This window comes from Eumetopias jubatus, unplaced genomic scaffold, assembly GCF_037043125.1.
Source record: "Eumetopias jubatus isolate StellerSeaLion01/CBP00866 unplaced genomic scaffold, mEumJub1_p1.0 scaffold_6, whole genome shotgun sequence".
Taxonomy (NCBI): Eukaryota; Metazoa; Chordata; class Mammalia; order Carnivora; family Otariidae; genus Eumetopias; species Eumetopias jubatus.
The window spans coordinates 94,663,466-94,690,602 of record NW_028274812.1 but is presented as its reverse complement, the minus strand read 5'-3'; the positions used below and the strand labels follow the sequence as shown (position 1 = coordinate 94,690,602).

At 37.8% G+C, this 27,137-nt stretch overlaps 1 protein-coding gene across 2 annotated transcripts; it reads left to right on the top strand.

Annotated features, from left to right (window-relative positions):
- The first annotated feature begins 1,303 nt into the window (after nt 1-1,303).
- BEND6 (BEN domain containing 6) lies at nt 1,304-23,433 on the top strand. 2 transcript variants are annotated; one of them, XM_088024327.1, is made up of 6 exons: nt 1,304-1,423; nt 6,543-6,578; nt 8,666-8,843; nt 20,409-20,629; nt 22,331-22,523; nt 23,306-23,433. In XM_088024327.1, the coding sequence occupies exons 1-6, from the start codon at nt 1,304-1,306 to the stop codon at nt 23,431-23,433; spliced, it is 876 nt and encodes a 291-aa protein (XP_087880453.1). The 2 variants fall into 2 exon arrangements, with proteins under 2 accessions (XP_087880453.1, XP_087880454.1); XM_088024328.1 differs by lacking the exon at nt 6,543-6,578.
- The last annotated feature ends 3,704 nt before the right edge of the window (nt 23,434-27,137 follow it).

The window sequence follows — 27,137 nt, the reverse complement described above, 5'->3', positions numbered from 1 at the left end:
AAATAAAACCCAAAGTAAGTTTTTAAAGAGTCACAACAAGCAATTTTGGCAAGACAATTCCAAATATTATTTCATGTTTGGAGTAAAGAATGATGACTTTCTCTTAAAGTAGGTAAAAGTGCCATATTTTCTAAAAGAATTATTTAGTATACTTTGGTAAGGTGCATACGTTACCTTCTACTCAATAGTCTACATATATCTTGAAGTCCCTTTAAGTTCAGCCCCTTCTGTATTTAAAGATATTTGTAATTAAATATCTCTTCATAGAAACAAACCAATATATGCGAGTAATAAGGATGCTAAAACCAAATGTACTACACCATCTGTGCATAACAAAAATTAAATTTGATCATTTCAACCCTGTTCTACCTAAGAATTATCATCTGCTTTTCAAGTTTTGAAAAATGATTATCCCTTAAAAATTTTTTATGAAATGTATCTTTGCCTTTGAGGTAATTTTTCTTCCATTCTTTATGGTAAATTCTTAAATTTACACCAAGAAAAATCTTCCACCTCAAAACTATAGAGTTTTCAGAAAAAACAAAACAAACTTCCAAGCAATTTTTATTGATCTCCCTTGGAATATTTTGATCCTGATGAGATCTACTATTATTAATGCCTTTTATAACTTTGGTCCTGTGAAATACTGTCTGCATAAATTTATAATGTTTCTATGTTGGTTTTTAGACTCCTTATAACTGACTGACAAGAAAAAACTTGTGAAGATGAAAAATTTTTCACACTATTTCATTTTATGAGTGACAACTCGTTGCATATCAGGCACATCATGGAAACAAGACACCCTCATGATGATGATGAAATTGAAAGATATTGAATCAGATGAGGACATTGGGTGGCTCAGTCGTTAAGCGTCTGCCTTCGGCTCAGGTCATGATCCCAGGGTCCTGGGATGGAGCCCCGCATCGGGTTCCCTGCTCCGCGGGAAGCCTGCTTCTCCCTCTCCCACTCCCCCTGCTTGTGTTCCCTCTCTCGCTCTCTCCGTCTGCTCATGTCTCTCTCCATCAAATAAATAAATAAAATCTTTAAAAAAAAAAAAGATACTGAACCAACCACAAAATTGGTCAGCAGGAGAAAGACAGAAAGCATTTAGTAAAAGTACTTTACTTGAGTGGCTACTGCCATTGTGAAACAAACATAGAGTTGTAAATACATTATGTATCTTTCTTTGTTTTTGTTTTTAAGGAAAAACATTAATTTTGGGGCTACGTCCAGAATAGCATCATCTACATGGGCATTCCCTCTTCCTACAGTCTCAGAGAATCTTTGATAACTACTTGAGAAAATGCAGAAGATCTTGCAAACAGATGACATTCCCAATACCCAAGCTCTTAGAAAAGGAAAGAGGAAAAGGACAGAGACAATGGACTCAGAGAAGGCAAATAGTGACGTGGATAAAGGACAGGTTGGTGTTCCGTTACCTCAGTATAATTTTATTTTCTAGCGCCAGCATAATTCCATAATCCTTTTCATAATTTTTTACTTAGGACTTTCCCTTCTTCTATTAAGTTATTGTTCCTTTTAATTCTTTGTTCAACCAAGGGAATCAAATTTCATGTTCTCTTTGTAATGTTGCACAAGTTGAGTTAGAAACATACACAAAAGAAATTTTACCTGCTTCTATTCGAGTGTGGCCAATTATGCCATGGTTCAAACTTTCCCTCATAATCTGGGAAATGAAAGAGCAGCAAACTTGTCAGAAACTATTTCTCCTCTCAAAAAGTACTGAAGAAATTGAAATACCTTTTCTTTAAGATTCACTGTGTCTTTTCTTTTTTAACTCCAGTTTGTGGCCCATGTTCATCACTGGTTTTATCTGGGCTCCTTTCTTATGTTTATTGATTTATTCCTTTTTAATCTGAATTCCCCACTCCCAATGTCCTCCTATGCTTTGGACAACCCAATAATGTGTTTATTCTGTTTTCATTTTATTTGTATGTCTTTGTAATACATATATTTTTGTATGTCTTTGTAATACATGTAGTTTGTTATGTGCATGTATTCTTATTTAATTTTTTAAATACATACTATACATTCTCATGGTTTAAAATATTTTTTAATCTTCTGGGGACAGTGTCTAGAGGCATTCAGGATGGTCCGGCATTTGACACACTATCATAGGGTATCGACAATACACCCCTACTTTCCCAAAACCCTGGTAATGGAACTGTTTATCTTTATACCAAGAAGATTGGGAAACTGGCAAAATTTGCTTGTGGAGTGTTCTCAGTCCATCTTTAAAGAGTTTGTGCTGTGAGACTTAAAGTTCTTACTTGGATCTAGGGGTGCCTGGGTGGCTCAATTGGTTAAATGTCTGACTCTTGATTTTGGCTTAGGTCGTGATCTCAGAGTCCTGAGATCAAGCCCGAGTTGGGCTCCTTCTTCAGTGAGGAGCCTGCTTGAGATTCTCTCTCCTTCTCCTTCTGCCCTCCCCCCACCCCAGCTCGCACATGTGCATGCTCTCTCTCTCAAGTAAATAAATAAATCTTTAAAGTTCTTACGAGGTTCTCTAAAATGAAAAAAAACATGTCAGCAGGGCCCATAGTGGTTCCATGTGTGCTAAATGTGTACATGACAGGATTAAGTGCACTTTATTGAGCAGCAAATGATTGTTAAAGTGTTGAAGGCACAAGAAGAGTCAGAAAGCTAAATAAAAAATAAAGCTTTTCTGAATTAAAAAAAATCAGAAGGTATATATTTTAATATATATAAATATATATATTAATACATACTAATATATATATTTTTTAAGGTAAACAGTGAAAATTCTCCCTCACATCCCTGTCTCCCATCCACCCTGTTCCCACCTCCCACCCACCCACTATAGGTAACCACATTTATTGCTTTCTTGTTTATCCTTACAGTGTTTCTTTGTTCAAATAAAGCAAATATAAAAAATAGATATTTTTGTCCCCTCTTTTGCACAAAAAAGTAAATTACCGGATATGCTGCTTTGTATTTGCTTTTTGACTTAACATTTTTTTAAGATCTTTCCGCTAGTATATAAAGAACTTTCTCTTTTTTACAGCTCCATATTATTCCACTGTGTCTATGTACCAGTCTTTATTTAGCCAGTCTCCTATGATGGATACCGCTCGTTTCCAACCTTTTCCTTCTTACAGATCACACTGCATTGTACAACCTTATAGATACATCATTTAGTAGTACATTGGTATCATGATATATATTTCAACCTGTTTCTGATTTTTCAATCAGCTCTGTTTTTAACATCTACTTACTTGCTATTATATGTCTGATCCATTGTATCTAACTACTGCATAGCACCAGATTTTACTTATCCTTTTCTCCAATGATTAACACCTAAATTTCCTGTAGCATCTTGCTACTACAAACAATGAAAAAATAAATCTCCTCATACCTGTCTTTTTAAGAAACAATGTGAGTTTTTCTCTGGAATAAACACATAAGAGGGTGATTTATGGCTTATAAGTTATAGGTTTGTTTCTACTTCATTTGACTAGATATTATAAGACTGCTTTCCAGAATGTCTACATCAGTCCATATGCCCAGAAGCAGGGCATGAGGGGCTCCTATATTTGTATTTCCCTACCAACACTTAGCATTGATATTCATATTTCATTTTTTTGGCAATGACGGGAGAAAATGGCATCTTATTTCGATTTAATGGTGCAGGTTTGGGAGACCCAGTGGTTCTTGAGGAGTAAAGTAGTCGCATGATCTTAGGCCAGTGTTGTGATTTCTTTAGCAATTTGTTTTCTTTAAAAAGTTTATAGCTTTCCAAACTACTTATTTCTATTTGGTTCCATGGCAAGTAACTAAGCCAGAGATCTTATCTGGTCATAAATTAGCCTGAAAACTCTCCTCTTTTTTTTTTTTAAGATTTTATTTATTTATTTGACAGAGACAGCTAGAGAGGGAATACAAGCAGTGGGAGTGGGAGAGGGAGAAGCAGGCTTCCCACTGAGCAGGGACCCCGATGTAGGACTCAATCCTAGGACCCCGGGATCATAACCTGAGCCGAAGGCAGACGCTTAACGACTGAGCCACCCAGGCGCCCCCCAAACTCTCCTCTATTATTATGGCATCTGCGCTCAGCCTCTTTTCTCTCCAACTTATGGCAGTTACCTGATGGCCATGTGAAACAATAAGGTTGAAGGTAACACACTGAAGTTGATGCTTACCATTGGGATGGAACTCAATGGATATCAAGAGAAGCTCTTGAGAAAGCCTTGAGATCACAGTCTTACCTCCTGCTATTTAGATGTAGAGGTAAATTGCTTTTCCACTGATTACCAGTAAATTTAGATTATAGGCTGCAATCTCAATAGGTGGAAGGAGAAAACCTTCCATCTCTGCAAACTGGCTGTCACTGACAAGAAATCATTGGTACACACCGTCCTTCTTTTTTCCAGGCTCAGTAAGCACATGATCTGCCTTCTAAGGTATTCCAGGTGACAGTTTTACCAAATATGTCACCAAGGTCGAACAAGAGTCAACAGCTTTTCAATATGTTATATCTCTGCTTTTTTGGCCCACCACCTGATCTCTAAGTAATTCAAACATATGTCAGGTTTTGGATATCTTGCTTCTGGATACCAAAATCTGCATTAGTTATGATGTGTGTTTCAAAGGCTATAACAAAGACCCCATTAGGTGATGGAGGTTTACTTCCCTTTCACATAACAGCAAGGGCAGTTGGGGTTTACTATGGCAGCTCCACAAGGTTGAGGATCTCTCCTATCTTGCTGGTCTACCTTACTTAACATGCAGCCTCTATCTCTGGGTCTAAACTGACTACTCAAGGGGTGCCTGGTGGCTCAGTTGATTAAGCATCTGCCTTCAGCTCAGGTCATGATCACAGGGTCCTGGGATCGAGTTCCACATCAGACTCCCTCCGCAGTGGGGAGTCTGCTTCTCCCTCTCCCTCTACTCCTCCCCTTTGCTCATGCTCTCTCTCTCTCAAATAAATAAATAAAATCTTCTTTTAAAAAAATCCCTTTACATTCAAAGTAATTATTTGTAGATATGTATTTATTGACATTTTGTTATTTGTTTTGTGGTTGTTTCTATAGATTTTCTCTGATCCTTTCTTCTCTTGCTCTCTTTCATGGTTTGTTGGCCTGATACACTTGGATTCCTTTCTCTTTATTCTTTGCATATCTTCCTGGTTTTTGACTTGTGGTTACCATTAGGTTTGCACATAACACCTTCTGCATGGAACAGTCTATATTAGGTTGATGATTGCTTAATTTTTAAGCCATTCTTTACACTTCTCACCTCATTTTAGGTATATGGTGTCATATTCTACATCCTTTCATTTTATGAATACCCATGACTGGTTTATACAAAAATACTTACTTATACTGCTTTTGTATTTTTTACTTTTCATACTCTCATTTATGGTCTTTCCTTTCCATTCAAAGAGTCCTCTTTAATGTTTCTTGTAGGGCTGCTTTAGTGGTCATGAATTCCTTTATTTTTTGTTTTTCTGAGAAACTCTTAATCTTTCCTTCTATTATGAATGATAGCCTTGCTGGATAGTCTTGGCTGCAGATTTTTCCCTTTCAGCACTTTGAATATATCATGCTGCTACCTTCTGGCCTGCAAAGTTTCTGCTGAAAAATCCACTGACAATGGATTTTCATTGTCATTATGGAGTTTCCCTTGTATGTAACTGTCTTCTATTCTCTTGCTGCTTTGAAATATTTTTCTTTATCATTACTTTTTGTCATTTTAATTACTGCGTGTCTTGGTGTGGACTTCCTTGGGTTGAATTGGGGGGGGAGATCTCTGTGCCTCCTGGACATGGATATCTGTTTCCTTCCCCAGATTAGGGAAGTTTTCAGCTATTATTTCCTCTTATAAATTTTCTGCCCCCTTTTATCTCTCTTCTTCTTCTGAGATCCCTATAATGAAAATGTTATTATGCTTGATGGAGTCACTGATTTCCCTATGATTATTCTCAATTTGCATAATTTTCTTTCCTCTCCTTAGCTTAGCTTGGTTACTTTCCATTACTCTGCCTTCCAGATCATTAATTAATTCCTCTGCTTTACCTAGTCTGCTATTTATTCCATCAAGTGTATTTCTTTTAAAGATTTTATTTATTTATTCATGAGAGACAGAGAGAGAGAGAGAGAGAGAGAGGCAAAGGGAGAAGCAGGCTCCCAAGGAGCAGGGAGCCCAATGTGGGACTCGATCCCAGGACCCTGGGATCATGACCTGAGCCGAAGGCAGACGCTTAACCATCTGAGCCACCCAGGCGCCCTCAAGTGTATTTTCTTAAGATTTTTTTATTTATTTGAGAGAGAGAGAGCACACAAGCAGGGGAAGGGGCAGAAGGAGAGGGAAAAGCAGACTCCCTGCTGAATAGGAAGCCAGACATGGGGCTTGATCCCAGGACCCTGGCATTATGACCTGAGCCAAAGGCAGACACTTAACCAACTGAGCCACCCAGGTGCCCCAACCATCAAGTGTATTTTAAATTTCATTTATTGTGTTCTTGATCTCTGATTGGTTCTTTTTTTATCTCTGTGTTAAAGGTCTCACTGATGTCCTCCACTCTTTTCTCAAGTCCAGTGAGTATCTTTATGATCATTACTGTAAAATATCTATCAGGCATATTACTTATATCTGTTTTGCTTAGGTCTCTTGCTATGATTTGGTCTGCTCTTTCATTTGGGACATATTCCTCTCTGTCTCTTCATTCTGTCTAACTCTCTGTGTCTCTTTCTCTGTGTTAGGAAAGTCAGCTACTTCTCTTGCTGTTAACAATCACAGCCTTATGAAGAAGAGGTCTTGTAGTGCCCTGCTATGCAGTGTCCCCTGTTCCCCAGGGCCTAGCACTTCAGGGAGTATCTCTTATGTGTGTTGCTTATGCTCTGCTAGTGAGTCTTGGCCTCTTCTTCCTTCAAGCCCGTTGTCTGCAGAGGCTCTCTTTGCCAGCAGGGTTGGGGCCCAATGCCATCTTCTACAAGGTTCTGGCATTGTGTGGACTCACTGTCTACACACTAAACTATTTCTATTTCACCAGTTTCCTCAGCACTTACCTGTCTCCTGAACAGGACACAGGGACTATTTGGATTCTCTAGCTGCTTTTCAAGAACTCTGGAAAGTCTGGCTACTTTCTCTTATCCAGCTATCTAGATACTAATTTTAGCCATTTCTGACTTATGATCCAGAGAGGCCCCATATTGCCCTGATGTTAATGCTGGACATGGGACCTCTTTAAGGAGTTGGGGTTTTTGTTTTTTAAAGAATTTATTTATTTATCAGAAAGAGAGAGCGGGCACAAGCAGGGGAAGTGGCAGACAGAGGGAGAAACAGGCTCCCTGCTGAGCAAGGAGCCCGATACAGGACTCAATCCCAGGACCCTGGGATCATGACCTGAGCCAAAGGCAGAGCTTAACTGACTAAGCCACCCAGGTGTCCCTCTTTAGGGAGTTTTTAATGCACTGAGAAGCAAGGAGCCAAGGCCCTGTTGTTCTAGAATTGCTCTTCATTTATCTGGATGTTTCTGTCATATACCCTTGCCCCTGCCCATCTCCTTTCCCCCCGAACAGTGGGGTCAGGAAGAGCAAAGACACTTGAATCTGATTTCCTGCCCTCCCAGCTCCTTATTTTCCAGACTTCTCCTGGCACCAGAATGTCTCTTTCCTTCCTATGCAACAGAAACTTCCTTTATGTCATAACATTATCTCTTCTACTCTAAAGTTTATTTTTAAAAAAACTTTATACTCCAGGGCTGCCTGCGAGGCTCAGTAGGTTAAGCGTATGCCTTTGGTTTCGGTCATGATCTTGGGGTCCTGGAATCAAGCCCTGGATCGGACTCCCTGCTCAACAGGGAGTGTGCTCCTCCCTCTCCCTCTGCCCCTCCCCCCCACTTGTGCTCTCTCTCTCTCTCTCTCTCTCTCTCAAATGGATAAATACAATTTTTTAAAAAAATAAATAAAATAAAAATAAAAAATAAAAACTTTATACTCCAGCCTTTGGATCTTTATAAATTCCATTTTTGCTCTGATTTTACATATATATACATATATATACACATATATTTATGTATACACACACACACACAAGCTTAGTAATTTGAGTAAATCCTTTTCTGTCTCAACACAGCCTGGGTTTCACAACCCAAATGCATGTTTTCAGACTATTGTCTTGCTATTGACCTTAAAAATTATTTCTAAAACTAAAAGGAAAGCATGAATGCTTTGTTCTAGGTGAATCTTCTCTCTCTTTTCTCTGATGCAATAAACCCCAGATTTCTCAATCTCAACAGAGATGCTGTGAGGGAAAAGTTAGGGCAGAAATGGAGGGTGGGGATGAGTTACAAAGATCTGAATGGCAGTCTGGTTGATTCTTCCCTGTTTTACCATTTTTCTACTTCATATTCTTCACTGAAGTTAGACAGAATCCTGATTTCTGCTATGTGACAGATGTGTGCATGAAACTTTGATGTCTTCCCTTTTCTGAGCTCCCCTGGAGGGGGTAAGACAAAGCTGAGGCTAGTTCACTAGGTAAGACAACTCTTCATCCAGAGCAGGAAATTCCTGGGAGATGAGGGATTCATAGGTCTGATTAAGTCCCTTCAGCATACAGAACATGGGGTAAACCATTAAAGTCACTTTGAAGCTTCTTTTGTTGTGCCTGCCTTGTATTTTAGAGAGACCCATATTCAGGAAATGCCTTTCTGCCTGGTGAGAGCTCCAGTGAGGATGAAGAGCCTTTAGCAGAATTGTCAAAGGAGGAATTGTGCATGAAAATAAAAAGCCTGAAACAAAAACTAACAAACACCCGGAAAGAAAACAGCCGACTTCGACAGTCTTTGGTCATGCTTCAAGGTAAACTTAGAGAAAATTGACAGTTTTAGATAAAAGGAAAAATATATGATGAGTGAAAATCATTGCAAATCAGTACTTAGAGAAAAAAAATCAAAAATCACATTTTAAGAAAATCTGTGATTACATAAACACAGAAGCACTCTTCTTGAAGCCTTTAGTTTATGGTTTAGAGAATTTTTGATTATTCCTACAAAATACCAAATGTTGTATTCATTTAATAACATTCAGTGGATATTTACTGAGCATTTATTAGGGGCTACTCACTGTGGTAGGTCCCAGAGAGAAAAGATTAGTAAGACAGAACAAATATGTTATCATGTTCATTATGTGCTATCTCATTCCCCTCTGTTAGGGAAAGCACTAGAAAATGAGACCTGTTATGATGCATTATAGAACCACTGGAATTAAAGATCCTATATATTGAAGTGTAGTTTTGGAGTTCGGAAGAGTAGTCTGGGAAAAAAAATCACATTACACTGAAGACTAGTAAAGAAGAAAGATCAGTTTATGCAAATTAAAAACCACTTGGTATAATGTCTTTTTTAGGATCCTATATTGTATTTAAGTGTTTATTTTTCAAAAATTGTGTTTTCCATTTGCAGTTAAGCATCATGCACTATTTTGTGCTGCTGAATATTTGGCAAACATGTCTTGTGTTGGGCAGCGTTCTGTTTAAAACAGTAAATACACAGACCATTTTGAAAATAAATCCCTCTGGCTGCTGTGCACAAAATGAGTACAAATAACACAAGAAAGAAATCGGGGAAGGGCCACTCTCCAACAGTATTGCAGTCATCCAGACTAACACGATGACAGCCTAGCCCAGGGTAATGGCTATGGAAGTAAAGAGGACAGTTCCACATAAATGTGAAGGCAGAAATGATAGGAGACAGAGCATGGTGATGAGCTAGATTTCCATTTCGTGGTAATGACTCACATGCTTTCCTAAGAATATTTATCACATTGAAGACTTCATAGTTTTAAGTAGAAACAGCTACAGCTAAAATATGTTTATTCCAACATCAAGCCATTATCTCTATTTTTTTTCAACTTTATTGAATTTTTATAACCAGTTTTTTTTTTTCTGGTGAGGTTTTTGTGATTTCAAAGAACAGATCATTCTCATTTTCATATAATCTGTTCCAGGACTTAGAGTAAGATGAAAATCTAGTTTATAAAGTTAGCATAAATTGCTGGTTAAAAGTATTGATTTTTGAGTTACAGGCCTTGGTTTGAATCCCAACTCTACTTACTGGCTATATAGCTGTGGCCATGTCACGTTACTGGGCCCCCAGCCCCAACTTGAATCTTTCCAACTACAAAATGGGAGTCAGGGGGCAACTTATCATGTCCTTGTTGCTGTAAAGATTAGAAGAGATCACTGGAAGAAATGCTTCACCCAAAGCACATGATAGGTGCTCAGTAATGATACTTATTATTGTTATTGTTTCTGCTTTTATCAACACCAGAACCTGACACATAAAAGCCCAAAAAGAAAATTATTACACCGATTTTTGTTAGACATTTAGGTGAGAAGATTCTAAGTGTGAGTAGCAAATGAGTTTCAATGGTATATGAAAAGAATCACTATGACAAGCTTCTTCTCCCTCCCACACTCCCAATTGCCATTTCATTTTTTTCTTTCTGCCAACTTCTCACACCTCCTCCCATATCCTCACTCTCAATTGATGACTTTGCTTCTGACTTCATTGAGAAATTGGAGGATATGAAAGAGACTATCATCTCCCCTGCACCCACGCTTTATTGTTTTGTATTTTTGTTTTTTAAGTAAGCTCTATGCCCAACTTGGGATTTGAACTCACGACCTCAACATCAAGAATCGCATGCTCTACCAACTGAGCCAGCCAGGTGCTAACCCTGCACCCACGCTTTATGCTTCACTCTCTCCTGACATTCATGATGACCTATCCTCTCATCTAGCCAAAGGCAGTATCTCAACCTATGCATCAGATGCCATCCTCTTTCACCTAACTAAGGACATATCTCCAGAGCTTCTGCTGGCTCTAACACAAGATAAAGTTTTCCTTCTCTAATGAATCATTCCCATTAGCATAAGACTTAGTATTATTTCTCGCATTTAAAAAACAAGACCAAACCCCTTTCAGGCTATTTGTTTCTCCACCTTCCACCCTATTTCTCTCCTCCCCTTTATAGGAAAAACTCCCTAAATGACTTGATGCTACACACTGTGTTCAATTTTTCCCCTTCTATTCTCTCTGGATCCACTTCAATTAGATCTGGATCTACTTCCTTATCGTTCTATCATAACTTCCTTTTTCTTGTTCACTAATAACCCCCATATATGAATTTACTGGTAACAAAGTACCACAAATTTCACAGCTTAAACAGCAGAAATGTGTTGTCTCCCATTTCTGGAGGCTAAGATTCCAAAATCAAGGTGTCAGCACGATCACACTCCCACTAAAGGCACCAAGGAAGCCCTCTCTCCCAGCTTCTGGTTGTTCTTTGACTTGAGGCCACGTAACGCCTGTCTCCCTGTGGTGTTCTCCCCGTGTGCTTATCTCTCACCATGTCTAAACTTCCCCCTTCTTATAAGGACACCAATCATACTGGATCAGGGCCCACCTTAATGACCTCAGTTAAACTTATTACATCTAAAAAGACCCTACTTCCAAATAAGTTCACACTCTGAGGTACTAGGGGTTAGGACTCCCAATTTATCTTTTTGAGGGGATACAATTCAACCCATAACATTCCATATTGCTAACCTCAAAAGCCATTTTTTTTTTTAGAGAGAGAGCACAAAGGGAGAGTAAGAGGGAGAAACAGAGAGCCCAATGTGGGGCTTGATCCCAGGACCCTGAGATCATGACCTGAGCCCAAGGCAGACACTTAACCAACTGAGCCACCCAGGTGCCCCTCAAAAGCCATTTCTCAATGATCATCAAATTGCCCTGTGACCAACATTTGAGACATTTGGCTATCTCTCCTTCTCTGGAAGTTTCCTCATTTAGCTTCTCGGACATCACATTTACCAGTTTTCCTCTTACACTGCTGATCTTTCTTTCTATCTAAATCCATATGGCTGATTTATTTTATCATCTTACTCTCTAAATATCTGATGATGCCCCAAACTCAGTCCTTTAACTTCTTTCCTTTCTATGTACATTCACTCCACAGGTGATCATATCCAATTATATGATGTTAAAATCCATCAGTAAGCTATGATTCTCTGGCCTGGACTCCTCCCTTTAACTCCAGACTCATTGTCCAACTGTGTACGTGACATGACTGATAGGTGTCTCAGACTAAATGCCCAAAACCACACTCCTGACCTTCTCCCTCAACCTGTTTTTCTCTTTCTTCCTCATCTTGGTTAATGCTAACTTCATTGTTCCAATTTCTCAAACGAAAAACCAATTTCTATATTTCTTTTACATTTTACATTCAGTCCATTGGCAAATCCTACTGGCTTTACCTTCAGAACATTTCTGGGATACAATCCTTTTTACCCCACCCTTACTACTGCCACTCTAGTCCAAGCCACCATTATCTCACACCTAGATTATTATGGTGGATTCCTAGCTGGTGTCACTATTTTTGCTCCTGCTTTTCTCTAGTCTATGCTCAGCACAGTTGCAAGAATAATTCTGTTAAACATAAGTCAGTTCATGTCACTTCTCTCTTCAAAACCCTTAAGTGCATTTCCACCTCACTCAGGGGAAAACAGAAGTCATTTTTTATGATCTTTAGTTCTTACACAAGCTGGCTATTTCCCTTCTACTTACCTCGCTTGGCTTTATTTTCTACTACTCTCCCCTCCTTCTCTGTGATCCAGCCACACTGAACCACTTGTGTTTTCTTTGAAGACAGCAGACATGATCTTACTTCAGTATCTTTGTACTGGTCATTTCCTCAGGCTGGAATGTTCTTCCCCCAGATATCCACTTACTACTTCAAGTAAGTACACTCACTTCAAGACCTTGCTCTAAATTTATCTTTTCCCTAAACTCCTTCTTCAATCTAAAATTTCAACCTCTCAGGGTGCCTGGGTGGCTCAGATGGTTGGGCGTCTGCCTTCAGGTCAGGTCATGATCTCCAGTTCCTGGGATCGAGCCCCACGTCAGGCTCCCAGCTCAGTGGGGAGTCTGGTTCTCCCTCCACCTCTCCCCCTGCTTGTGCTCTCTCTGTTTCTCTCTCTCTCAAATGAATAAATAAAATCTTTAAAAAAAATTAAAATAAAATAAAATTTCAACCTCTCTGCAACAGTTTTTATCCTCCCCTGCTTCATTTCCTCTTTGGCACTTACAACTCTCTACATAATCTATTATATATTTAATATTGTCTACCCCCTCCAAACACACACACAAGTGTACCTCCAGAAACCAAGTTGTAGAGTTGGCTATTGGCTGGACTTCAGGCAACAGGAAAAGTCAGGAACTACCTACTGCTGCTGTGGTATTCATGCATGTATTTACTCATTCAGTAATATATATAAAGTCCTACTATATATTAGGCACTGCTCTAAGTACCTAGGAAAATCCAGCAAATAAAACAAAGATCCTTGCTCTCATGGAGCCTACATTCTAGTGGGGCAAGACAGTCACAAACTACAATACATAATAATTGAGTAAATTTTATAATATGTTAGTTGATAGTACTATGGAAAAAATAAGGAAGGTAAAAGAGGATTGGGATTTGAAGGAGATCATAAAAACACGAACTTAAATATAATCCTAAATAACATGATCATAGGAGACCTCCTTGTGAAGCTACAGTTGGGAAGTAGGAAGATAACAGAAAGTTGAAATTTTATGTATAATCCAAATAAGAAAAGGTCTGAGGGAAGACTGCAAAATGGTTATTTATCTTTTGCTCAGTAATGCTCTTAATAACTCTTTGAACTAAGAATCAGGGCTCTTTTTCAGTTTATTAAGCCTACTAACTGAGGAAAAATGGCAGAATATATATGCCATTTTAGACATTCAGAATGGCAAATGTGTGTCTGCTATACATGTATGTTTTAAGCATTTGAAACATGCTTTGTGGACCACAACTGACCAACACCATACGATATAAATGGAAAAAAAGGGGAATATCTATTTTATAGAAGATATTAAGGTGTTATTTTTAGAGAATGAATGTATACCTAGGAAAAAGAAAGCATCGACTAAAAACTCAACTCTTGTAACAAATGAGATTTCAGTAAAGAATCAAAAACCAGTTAAGTTTTACCCAGGTTTCCTTAAGTATGACATAAAGCTTAAGTGAAATATGTGTGACTCTTTCTTCTTTCTTGAAATCCTGCTAAAAATAAACTTAAAATGCATAAAAGCACAAGGTCAGGAAAACTAGAAAGAAAACTACAGCAGATAAAAGATGCCAATAAAATTTTAGAAGCGAAAAACGGATGAGTAGTAACTAACTCTGTAGGAATCTGAAAGCTCAGTGTCTGGGACAGGGGTGAGGAGTGGACAGAGGTAGAGAAATTAAAAAGAAAGAAGCCAAATCACACCACAGAACTATAAATGGTTTAGGATTTGTACCTGTGAAAGGGATTATGATAGTGTTGGTAGTGTGAAAACTAGAGTCATTGAAAGACCTACATAAAGACCTTTTGGGACCACGAAGTCACAAATTCTTCCTATGTAGCCTGCAGCTACCACCCTTCACCACAGTAGAAGATAGAGGTTTTCTCTCAGAAGAGGTTAGACCAAAGCTATGAATTCAGGGACACCGGGCCAAGCTGAGGGATGGTGATTATTTAAGGAAATCCTCTAACATGGAACACAGATCAAAAGAACAAAGAGAAAAAATAAGATCAAAGGAAACAGAGACAATTCAGGGAGCAGAAGAAATCTGCATGAAACAAGAACAGGGTAGTTTAAGAGAGGAATATCCAAAGAACAAGGGGGAGAAACCTAGAAATTCAATAAAATGTCTGGAAGTTAAAGTTAAGAAAATCTTGTAGATTTTAAAGTAAGAAGACCAAGAAAAGGAAAATAGAAAAGATTAGGAAAAATAAAGATTTAGTCCCAGAGGTTGAATGTTCAAAGACAAGAGGTCCTAAAAGATACAAGAGAGAAGAGGGAGAAGTTATTTTAAAAATTAATACTACAAATTTCTAGAACTGAAGGACACAAGTTTTTACATTAAAAGATAACAGCAAAAGCAAAAAGACTTGTCCAAGTCATAACATTGTGAAATTTCAGAACAGCAGAAATAAAGGGAAGATCCAAAAGCTTTCAGAGAGAATAAGCATGCCCCCTGCTATGGATTGGGAATCAGAATGGCATTGGATTTTTCACCAGTGACACTGGAAATTCCAAGATAATTAAGCAATGCCTTCCAAATTCTGAAGGGAATGTAAATCTAGACTTCTATACCCGAGTGAAATTATCAACCAAATGTGAGGACTGGTAATACTTTCATACAACGTCTCATTAATGTACTTCCTATGATTTATTTGTCAAAGGTTAATGGAGGAAAAACTCCTCCCAAATGAGAGAGTAAACCTAGAGAAATAAAAACATGACATGCAGAGAACAGGTGGTCCAATTCAGGAGAGAGATAAGGAGGAGTCATCAAATGATAGTGAAGGAAGCTCCAGGATGAAAAGTATACAGTAGGCTAGAAGCAGCTAGTCCAGATTGTGGAGGAGTACAGAGGGCTCCAGGGGAGACAGCTCCCAGAAAAATATGAAATTGACAGATGACATGATATATCCAAATAGACTGAAAAGAGATTTTACACCTCTGATGGGAAGTTTAGAGTTGTATAGAAATTTAGAGTGAAACAGTGTAAACAATAATAATAATAAGGTAATTATTAACTCTAGGGGGGAAAATCATGTTTTAAAGAAAATGAATTGTGAATAATATTTACATCACTATAATAATGTAAGCATGATATTTATTTAACAATTGTGTTACCACTATTCTGGGATGATGAGAAGAGTGTGTGTATGTTTGCATGTGAGTAGCAGGTATGTGTATTTCTGTGTGGCTGTGAGAGGAGTTGAAAGAGAACAATATTGTCATATTACATAGTTGAAAATCATGAAGTAGGAGTGCCTAGCTTACTCAGTCATAGAGCATGTGACTCCTGATCTCAGAGTGGTGAGTTCAAGCCCCATGTTGCATGTAGAGCTTACTTAAAAAAAAAAAAAGAAAATCAGTAAATAATTATATGGATCTGAAAAATCAATAAACAGTTGTATATGCATATTATTATTTAAGACTATGAAAGTAAGTACCAGAAGAAAAAGGTAAATGAATTGGAATTGCTGATCTCGAAGAGTGGTAATCAAGAGTGGTGAGTGATAGGGCAGAAAACTACTGTTATTCATTATAAGCCTTATTTTATTTCAAAACTGATAAAGGAATATTATATAATAGGTGCCCCAAATCTAGCAGCTACTATTTTTTTAAATCAGTAATTTCCTTATAGATCAGAAATTTCGAGTTATTTTCTTAGGGGAAAAAAACAGAATTTAGTCACATTAATTACAAACAACTATAAAATACCGACTAAGAACCCTAACAAGAAATGTATGTGATCAATGAAGAAAAATAAAAAACTCAGTGGAGAAAGATGCCAATTCATCCCCAAATAACTAATACTTTGAGTGGAATTCCAATAAAAATACTAATGATAACGACAGCTGGTTATCATATATATATTTAAATGCATGAGTTCAGGGGCGCCTGGGTGGCTCAGCCGTTAAGCGTCTGCCTTCGGCTCAGGTCATGATCCCAGGATCCTGGGATGAAGCCCCGCATCGGGCTCCCTGCTCAGCGGGAAGCCTGCTTCTCCCTCTCTCACTCCCCCGGCTTGTGTTTTCTCTCTCGCTGTGTCTCTCTCTGTCAAATAAGTAAAATCTTTTAAAAAAATAAAAATAAATGCATGAGTTCATAATTGTATTCAAGGGCGCCTGGGTGGCTCAGTTGGTTAAGCGACTTCCTTTGGCTCCGGTCATGATCCTGGAGTCCCGGAATCGAGTCCCACATCGGGCTCCCTGCTCAGCCGGGAGTCTGCTTCTCCCTCTGACCCTCTTCCCTCTCGTGCTCTCTATCTCTCATATTCTCTCTCTTAAATAAATAAATATACAATCAGCAAAATCCCACTGTGGGAAACCCTGTAAAACAAATAGCCCAGTTTCTTCAATTAATAAATTCCAAGGAAAAAAACTAGGAGAGAGAGGAAAAAACCTGTAGTTTTTAAAAGAGACAGTAACTAGTTTTTTGTTGCTTTTTTTAAAGATTTTTTATTTATTTGACAGAGAGAGAGGGAACACAAGCAGGGGGAGTGGGAGAGGGAGAAGCAGGCTTCCCGCTGAGTAGGGAGCCCGATGTGGGGCTCGATCCCAGGACCCTGGGATCATGACCTGAGCCGAAGGCAGACACCTAACTACTGAGCCACCCAGGTGCCCCGAGAGACAGCAACTGTAACATGGACCTTATTTGGATCCTGATTAAATAAAGTAAAAACAACAACAATGAGAAAATCAGAGAAATTTGGACATTTACTAGGTTTTTTTAATGGTATATTGAAAAATTACTGATAAGTCTTTCTGGGTGTCACAATATTGTTATGTTTATATTTTTAAAATTTCTTACCTTTAGAGATACATATAGAAATATTTACAGATAAAACAAGATGCTGCCTGTGATTTGCTTGAAGTATATTCTTGTGGTTGGGGAGAAAAAGGACAGGGGTATCAATGGAACAAGACTGGCTGTGAGTTGAAACTGGGGGATGGATATATGGGAGTTTACAATTTTTGTTTGTGTTTAAAATTATCCATTAGAAGTTAAAAAAATATATCCAGGCAGAAAAAATCTCACTTGTAAAAAGATATTTGAACTATACAAAATATATGACTATTTTACTGATCTGAAGGGTGAATGACTTTCTAAGCATAAAATAGATGAATAATAAGCTAAAGAAAAGACTGCTACTTTAAAATAAAAACTAAAAATGTGTGTATGCTTTCAAAATATTGTGAAATTAAAAGATAAAAACTCGGGGCACCTGGGTGGCTCAGTCTTTAAGCATCTGCCTTCGACTCAGGTCATGGTCCCAGGGTCCTGAGTTCGAGCCCCGTGTCGGGCTCCCTACTCAGCGGGAAGCCTGCTTCTCCCTCTCCCACTCCCTCTGCTTGTGTTCCTTCTCTCGCTGTGTCTCTGTCAAATAAATATATAAAATCTTTAAAACAAAGAAAAACTCTAAGAAAAATACTTGCAACTTATGGCAAATAAAAGTTTTAAAATACTTAATATGTAAGGGAGTAACACACTGTGCTTATAATACACTAGGCACACTTTACAAAAACTATCCAAGTCTATTAAAAATAGAAAAAATACTAGGAGCACCTGGCTGGCAATTTGTGGAGAATACAACTCTTGATCTCGGGGGTCATGAGTCCAAGCTCCACATTGGGTATAGAGATTACTTTAAAAAAAAAGCTGCTAATATTCTGTGGTCTAATAGATAATTCATAGAAGCTCAAATAGTCAATAAATAAGTATATATTTAACTTCACAAGAATAAAATAATTGCAATTTAAATTTTACTAAGATGTCAACCTATCAAAGTAGTGAAGATTATTGTTAATGACTAACACCTGTTGATAGTGTAGAGCAAAGGCTGACTTCTTACATTGCTGGTGGCCATGTAAGTTGGAAGAATCTTTCTGGAGAGCAATTCAGCAGTATTAGTTGAGGTCAGAAAACATTTATACCTTTGACCATGTTATTATGCTTTCAGGAATTTGTAGCACTGTGATCAGAGATACGTACAAAGATGTATGTGCTAGACGGTTCATACGAGTTTTGTTTGTAATAAAGAAAAATTGGAAGCGGGGTGCCTGGGTGGCGCAGTAAGTTAAACGACCCACTCTTGGTTTTGGCTCAGGTTATGATCTCAGGGTCTATGGATGGAGCCCTAAGTCATCTCTGTGCTCAGCACGGAGTTTGCTTAAAATTCTCTCCCATCTCCCTCTGCCCCTCCCTGCTTTGCTCTCTCTCCCTCTCTCAAACAAACAAATAAATGAATAAGAAAAATTGGAAGCAACCTAAATTTGAAAAAAAGAGAACATTTAAATAAATTATAAAACATCAATACCTTAGAATATTAGGGAACCATTAAAGTCATGTTTTCAACTGGAAAATAACCCATCAACAGGTGAATGAAACTTTAATTGTGGAGTATCCATATAATGAAATATTAGTCAGCAACAAAAAAGAATGAATAACAGATACATACGACAACATGAAGGAATTTGAAAGCATTATCCATAGCAAAAAAAAAAAAAGTCAGACCAAAAAAACCCAGAATATACCATTTGAACCCATTTATATGTAATTCTAGAACAAGCAAAATTTTCTCTGGCTAAAGAAGTCAAATCAGTGGTTGCCTCTAAAGTGAGTCCAGGGATTGACTTGGAAGGGGCATGAGGCAAATTTCTGGGAGGGTGGAGATGTTCTATATCTTGTTGGGTGTGCATTAGCTGGATATATCATTTTGTCAAACTCAACTCCCTTTAGCTACTGATTTTCAGCTCTCACATCAAATATTAGTCCAAAGATTATAGCTTAGTAATATGCTTAAGAAAAAAGTTTCAGTCTTGTTACTTCTCCAGCAGCCAGTACCCTTAACCATACAGTGAGGAGTTGAATCAGAGAGGGTTCAAAGTGTCTTCCAACTCCAACAAAATGCTATTTGTCCTTAGGAAACAAACTAGATATAACCATAAATAGAGAAGACCATCTTATATGGAGGCATGAACCTTTGAATGTGTAAGTTTCCATTAAAAAAGGAACAAAGCGGGCATCCGGGTGGCTAAGTCAGTTAAGTATCTGTCTTTGACTCAGGTCCTGGGATCCCTGATCAGCAGGGAGTCTGCTTCTCCCTCTCCTTCTGCCCCTCTCCCTCCTTCATGCTCTCTCTCTCTGTGTCAAATAAATAAATAAGATCTTAAATAAAAAGAAGAGGAACAAAGAGAACATTCAGCTGATTACCAAAATTCATCCTTAATATGTGAAAACATAGTTTTGAATCGTGGCAATGAATTTTTGTTAATTTGATGAAATGTGACTCCACGGAAAACCACACACAAAGGTCACGAAAATGCATTTTAATAAATTTAAATGGAAATGGTTTATTTTAATGGTCATTTAAACTGGCTTGATATGAATATCTGGAAGGTGATTGATGATAGAATCAACAATGTCTCCTCATGAGATTAAAAACCTTCAAATAATACTATTAGCAATTAGAAAAAAGAATCAATTCTTTAAACCATTCATTTTAGTTATGAAGTAATACATATACATTTAAATGCAACAACCAAATGCTTTTTAATTGATTTATTATTAAGCCATTATTAAATTAAATAATAAAAAGTAAATATATCCCAACCACTCTTCTTACCATGTTTATTTTCCAAAAGTAGTAAATGTTAATAATTTGCTCCACTCTATACATGCAATATGATATGTATATATACACAATAAAAAATAGGAATACATGCCCCTGTTATTAAAAATATTTGTAAAGTGTTACTTTTTCTTGCCATTTTAGTGTTACCACAAGCAGTCACCCAGTTTGAAGAATTGGTTGGTATGGCAGAGGCTCTGCTTAAGGGTGGAGGAACCATGTCCACACCTGCATCCACCCTCTGGAGAGCAACAAACAACTCCTCACCAGATTCTTTTGCCTCTACGTGCAGTAATTCTAACTCTAATTCCAGTTCACCAATTTCCTTGAAAGCTGAAGAAGAGCATCATACTGATGAGAAACAGGTCAGTTGGAACGCCTGCCCTATCTTTCTCTGGGATACAGTAAATACAAAAATTAAAATAAGACAACAAAATGATGGGGCACCTGGCTGGCTCAGTCAGTGGAGCATGCGATTTTGATCTAAGGGTTGTGAGTTCAAGCCCCACATTGGGTGTTGAGATTACTTAAAAATAAATTTTTTTTTAAAAAAGACTACAAAATGATCCTTGTTTTATCAGGTAACTTTAGGTAAATTTTGGTCATGACCATAACATTGCAATTACATAAAACAATTTTTTAACAATAAATCAAAAAAAGTTTGTTTCACAAATATCCAGTTGAGAAAACTAAAGTCAAATTGTGGTCAATGATGAAATTATTAAACTAGAAAATTCTTAAATCAGTGATGAATAACTATGCATTGAGGGTTACAAAATTATATCATTGAGTGAAGGTAAATTTAAGCTTCTGCACACTGGAAGAATATAATCTTTTCTTACTTCCCCAATTTCTCTTCAAGAAACAGAAGCCAAAAAGACAAGAGTTTCATTAGAATCGGGTATCAGCTTTGGAAAATATGCCTTCCAGAGCAATAATTAAATACTAACAATCTAACGTTTAGAATATTTGAATCTTGGTATATCAGTTTCCTTTTGCTATGTCACAGATGACCACAAACTTAGTGATTTGTAATAACACAAATGTATTATCTAGAGTTCTGTAGGTCTGCAGTGTGGTAAAATCAAGGAGTCAGCAGGTGCATTCCTTTCTGGAGGCTCTATGGAAAAACCTGTTTCCTGCTTCTTTAGGTTATTGTAGAATTCAATTTCCTGTGGTTGTAGAACTGAGTTTATTTTTTTGCTGACTGTAGAGGCAACCCACTTCTAGAGGCAACTTCTGGAGGCAACCACATTCTCTGATTTATGGCCCATTCCACCACCTTCAAAGCCAGCCATGGAGGCAAAGCCCCTCTCACTCTTCCAATCTGTCGTCCTTCTTCTGCCTCTTTTTTCTGGCCCAATCTTCTGCCTCCCTCTTGCGCATTTAAGAGCTCCTGTGATAAAATTGGGCCCACCTGAATAATCCAGGATAATCTCCCCATCTCAAGGTACTTAACTTTGATCACATCCCCATAAAGTCACAGATCCACAGCTTCCAGGGATATGGGTATCTTCGTCAGACCGTTATTCTGCCTACCACACTTAGTAGGAGGTGTTGAGGGTGGGACTCCTCCTTAAACCATCCGATCCAGATCACATGACAAGAGCTTGTATATACTCTGGAACAAATACCTCATAAATATTAGGAATTGTACCAAAGGAAGCATCAAACTCTAACCCCTGAAATGTAAAATATGTATTAAAAGTAAAATACATCCCCTTAAAGAATGTTGATTTTGTTTTGTTGTTATTGTTTTTAAAGCTTTTATTTATTTATTCGACAGAGAGAGAGAGAGACAGCGAGAGAGGGAACACAAGCAGGGGGAGTGGGAGAGGGAGAGGCAGGCTTCCCGCGGAGCGGGGAGCCCGATACGGGGCTCAATCCCAGGATCCTGGGATCATGACCGGAGCCGAAGGCAGCCGATTAATGACTGAGCCACCCAGGCGCCCCAAGAATGTTGAGTTTGTTTTCTGTTTTGTCTTAACTGAATTAGTAAAATATTTCTCCAGATACTACTTTCCTTTTCTTTTTCCAGTTTCAATTATTATTTTGTATTTTTTTAGTTCAAGATTGAAAAATGGCAGATTGCCCGTTGTAACAAGAGCAAGCCTCAGAAGTTCATTAATGATTTAATGCAAGTACTCTACACAAATGAGTATATGGCCACGCACAGCCTGACCGGGGCAAAGTCCTCTACTTCGAGGGACAAAGCCGTAAAACCAGCTATGAATCAGAATGAAGTTCAAGAAATCATAGGTATAATATGATTGTATTACATTGTCACATGAATTTGAAATTATTTTACCATTCAAGGTTAAGTTATTCTTTCATGGTCTTTTTGTTGTTTATTTTTCTGTAAAAGAAAAATCTCAAGAGAGCCTAAACCTCTTATTAAATATGGTAAATTTTATAGAAAAAAAATTACATTAGAGCAGTTACTAAAATAAAACTAAATTTTATTTCACTGAAATGTTGGAATTCATAAAATTCATAACTTCAGAAAAATGCATTTCAAAATCCTTTCAAACAAAATTTCAGTAACAGTTTATATCTTATTTTCTCTTTCTTATCTTGGTTCTAGATCCCTTATCTTTTAGTCTAGAAAAATAGGGGCTGATTTCCTACTTATGGAGTTTTTTTAATTTTATTTTATTTTATTTAAATTCAATTAATTAACATATAGTATATTGTTAGTTTCAGAGGTAGAGTTCAGTGATTCATCATTTGTATGTAACACCCAGTTCTCATTACATCACATGCCCTCCTTAATCCTACTTAGGGTGTTTAAGTTAATGAATCTCCTCAACTGTAATAATCTAGATATCAAATAATTTTTTGCAAACATCAAAAAATTTAGGGAATCACTGAATCTGAGCTCTCTGTATTTTAAATATGCCATTTCTCATAGAGGTTTGGGCTCCTTTTGCAAAATGGAGACAAAATTACATTGTGGATTGCTTAATGTTTTATCTCAGTTCATACCCTAAGATGCAAAGGCCTCAAAAAGGGTTTCTGTGTGTTATTGTTGTTTTTTACAGGAGTCACAAAACAGTTATTTCCCAACACAGATGATGTTTCAATTAGGAGAATGATAGGGCAAAAGCTAAACAACTGTACCAAGAAGCCAAATTTAAGCAAAAATCTGAACTCTCAGGACATTAAGTAGATCCTTTTGGTAAGTCCTCTCAATCGTCACAATCCCTTCCACGTGGCAGGAGGATGTAATACTTTTCTCCGTGGAATAGCATTTTGTGAACATCCTATTAGAGAATGCCAGTGGCCCAAGAAATGCTAATAGGTATTCGTGGGGGTGGAGGTGAGGATGGAGAAGAGGATTTAAATTTGGGAATGCTAAGTTCAAATACAGATTTTCCTTTTCCAGAACCTCTCAGAGTATTTTATACTGTTTAATATGCCCAAGTGCACCAGAAATCTCTACGAAGGTTATAGAGCATGTAATGTTTTTCAAATGTGTTTTACTGAGAAACTTTTTTTTTCTTCATAGAATGTATGTTAACTTGTGGGTGGGAGTAGAAAGGAGCCAAAGCAGGAACACTTGATAATTTAGGAATTGTTTCTCTGCAACAGGGGAGATACAGATCCTAGGGAAATCTCTGAGGTACGTCAATGGGACTGAACTTACAATTGTAAACAGTCGTTTGTTTTTGGCACCAACTGCTGGCTGGAAATACCAACCACTGGCGGGGTCCCCTCCGCCATTCTCCCTCCTGCTTCTCACTGTCTTTAAATCTTTAAATCAGTTGTTATAGTTTGAATTGGTTTGAAAAGGGTTTTTACCAAGATGTTTCTATTATACAAAGAAAAATAATGGCTTCTACTGAGTTTTGAAGGAAATACACTTTATAGTCAGGCCCTGCCCTTAGGCAAAACTGTCGAGTGGAAGTTTGTGCTTGCTTTAACAACCCAATGTGCTGGCTGGTTCACTTGTGCTCATGCTTCCTCTCCATTATTTTGATGGAAAATATGGGAAAAAATGCATTATTGTGTTTTTAATATTTTTTGATTAATAGAGGTATATGGTAAATACACGAGGATAGGTTTTTCTTCCATTTTGTTTACTTTTATCTTTGACTTTCAATTTACATGTTCTTTGCCTAACTCTAGCCACCTTTGAGACCATTTTATTTGTCTTTATGTTCTGACAGTGCTTTAAATAGGATTGGAGCTGTGGGTAATGCAGTAATTCCCTCCACCCACCGTCTACCCATTGCTGACTACCACCCCCAGCACCCTTGAGGGTGGCTTACAGTTTTGCTATATAACTAAGCCTAGCTCTGATGACGGTCAACAATAGTAAAACAAAAAAGCCACTTATAGCAACTGCAGGGTGGGTGGTCTTTCCCTTGGCTCATCCATACTGGCAGACCAACTTGCATATTTATAAAAGATATGATATTTGTGTCCTTTTTCTCCCCAAATGATTAAAAATTTCAGTAGATTGTGAATCTCACAAATTCCCAGTTAGGAGATAATTGCTTAAATGAGCCGTTAGAACTGCTCATTTTGATACGAGGCTGCCCAGTCATCCAGATGTATAATAGCCAAGTTCCCTTGCTAAATGCCATGTAACCAGAGCTCCAAGGGTCTGCTATATAGGGCTACCCTTTGGAGCACATTATTGTATCTCAGAGCTCTGGAAAGTATTTTAATATCCCAACTTCTGCCTTTTTAATACCTCAGAGTGCCAAGGGTAGGCACAAAACTCATCTCTGACTATTAGTCAGTAGAGCGTTGAAGAAATTAAAGTTAGAAGAGTTTTATATCAGTTTTGTTTATACCTGCAACCCAGTAGTAGTGTTATTAATCACCTGACTACGACATTAATTCAAATAGAAAAAAGGAACAAATCTTTTGCTAAGAACACAATATGTTCTGGTGCTTTCTGGGCCTGAGCCTCACTTTGTTGTCAAGTTGCTTTGAATAGAAATGTGCATAGAATCAGAAGTGGAGATTAACACTAGAATGGAAAAATTTTCTTAATTGTCAGGTATCTTTCATTTCAAGTATAGCTAAATCCAAATTATTTCAAAAGGACTGAGAAAATATGCTGGGAAAGACAGGGTCACATCCAACCTAATTTAGCCATGCTTCATGAATTAGTCCGGTATAGCACCATCTAGTGGAATGCTGCTATGTTTTTCTCTTTTTGGTCATCTAACAGAAGCCTGAAGATGACTACACATACTCAGGCAAATCATACTCCCTCCTCGCTCCACCCCAAAAAGTATTCTTTGGAAAAATAACTTTCTTTGCATGACTATTAGCAAGGTATTATGCACTGCAAAATCATGTAGACTTTGACAAATTCCCATGCATGCATGCATGCACGAAGCCTAGCAACCCCCACCTTATGGACCCTATGGTAGACTGCGTCCTCCACCCAGTGCTGAGCGCGAGGTAGCCACTGGTGGCTTGGATTTGAAACAACAATCATTTCCCAGCTAAGATTCGTTTCTGAGAGGATAAGCGCTAAATTCCATCCTCCCCCTCCCCTTTGTACCTATTATCTCTCATTCCTGTGACTGCCCTCAAGTTGCCTGCAGCTCACTGCCAAGAGCTTCATGTTGTCAATCTTTCAGGCTTTTCTCCATTTTTTGCTTCTTTCTTATAGGAACTAACGAAAACTTTATTTATAAGAATTATAGAATATTGGGGTGCCTGGGTGGCTCAGTCGTTAAGTGTCTGCCTTCGGCTCAGGTCATGATCCCAGGGTCCTAGGATCCAGCCCCGCATCAGGCTCCCTGCTCAGAGGGGAGTCTGCTTCTCCCTCTCCCTCTCCCCCTGATTGTGTTCCCTCTCTCGCTGTCTCGCTGTCTCTCTCTCTGTCAAAATAAATAAATAAAATCTTTAAAAGAAAGAATTATAGAATATTAAAATATCACCTCTGTAACATCCCACTAAATGGTCAAACAGCTTTCTCCTGAAGTTTCCAAAGCTGCCTCAACCAGTTTAATCTCTACAATATTACATATGCATATATTATAACTTAAAGATGACCTAATAGAGCAGTGCTCAAATACGATGGGAGGAACTTTTGTCCCTTGCCCCTCAACTAGGGGATATTTGAAAATGTCTGGAGAGATATGTGGTTGTCACAACTGGGTGAACTACTGGCATCTAGTGGACAGAGCCACAGATGTTGCAAAACATCCTACAAAGTACAGGATAGTCCCCCCTACAACAAAGTATTACCTAACCCAAAATTAAGAAATCCTGGTCTAAAATGACTTCCTCACTTTGGAGATAATGAGACTAAAACCTAAAGAGGTTAAATGAATTGCCAAGATTTTATGATTAGTAGCTATTAGAGTCAACACTAACATATAGTTCTTTGTATTTTTTGAAGAACTTTTTTTTATTAGTTTTTTGAGACCAAAATGTTACATTAGTTTCAGGTATACAATATAGTGATTCAACAAGTTTATATATTATGCTATGCTCACCCTAAATGTAGCTACCATGTTACCATACAACCCTATTATAATACCATTGACTGTATTCCTTTTGCTGTGCCTTTTATTTCCATGACTTATTCATTCCATAACTGGAAGCCTGTATCTTCCAAGCCCCTTTACTCATTTTGCCCATCCCTCACCCTAACCCTTCTGGAAACCATCAGTTTGTTCTCTGTATTTACAGGTATGATTCTGCTTTTGTTTATTCCTTTGTTTTTGTTTTTTAGATTCTACATATGAGAGAAATCATATGGTATTTGTCTTTCTCAGCCTGACTTATCTCACTTAGTATAATATTCTCTAGGTCCATCCATGTTGCCACAAATGGCATAATCTTGTCCTTTTATGGCTGCATAATATTCCAAAGTGTCTCTGTGTGTGTGTATGTGTACAC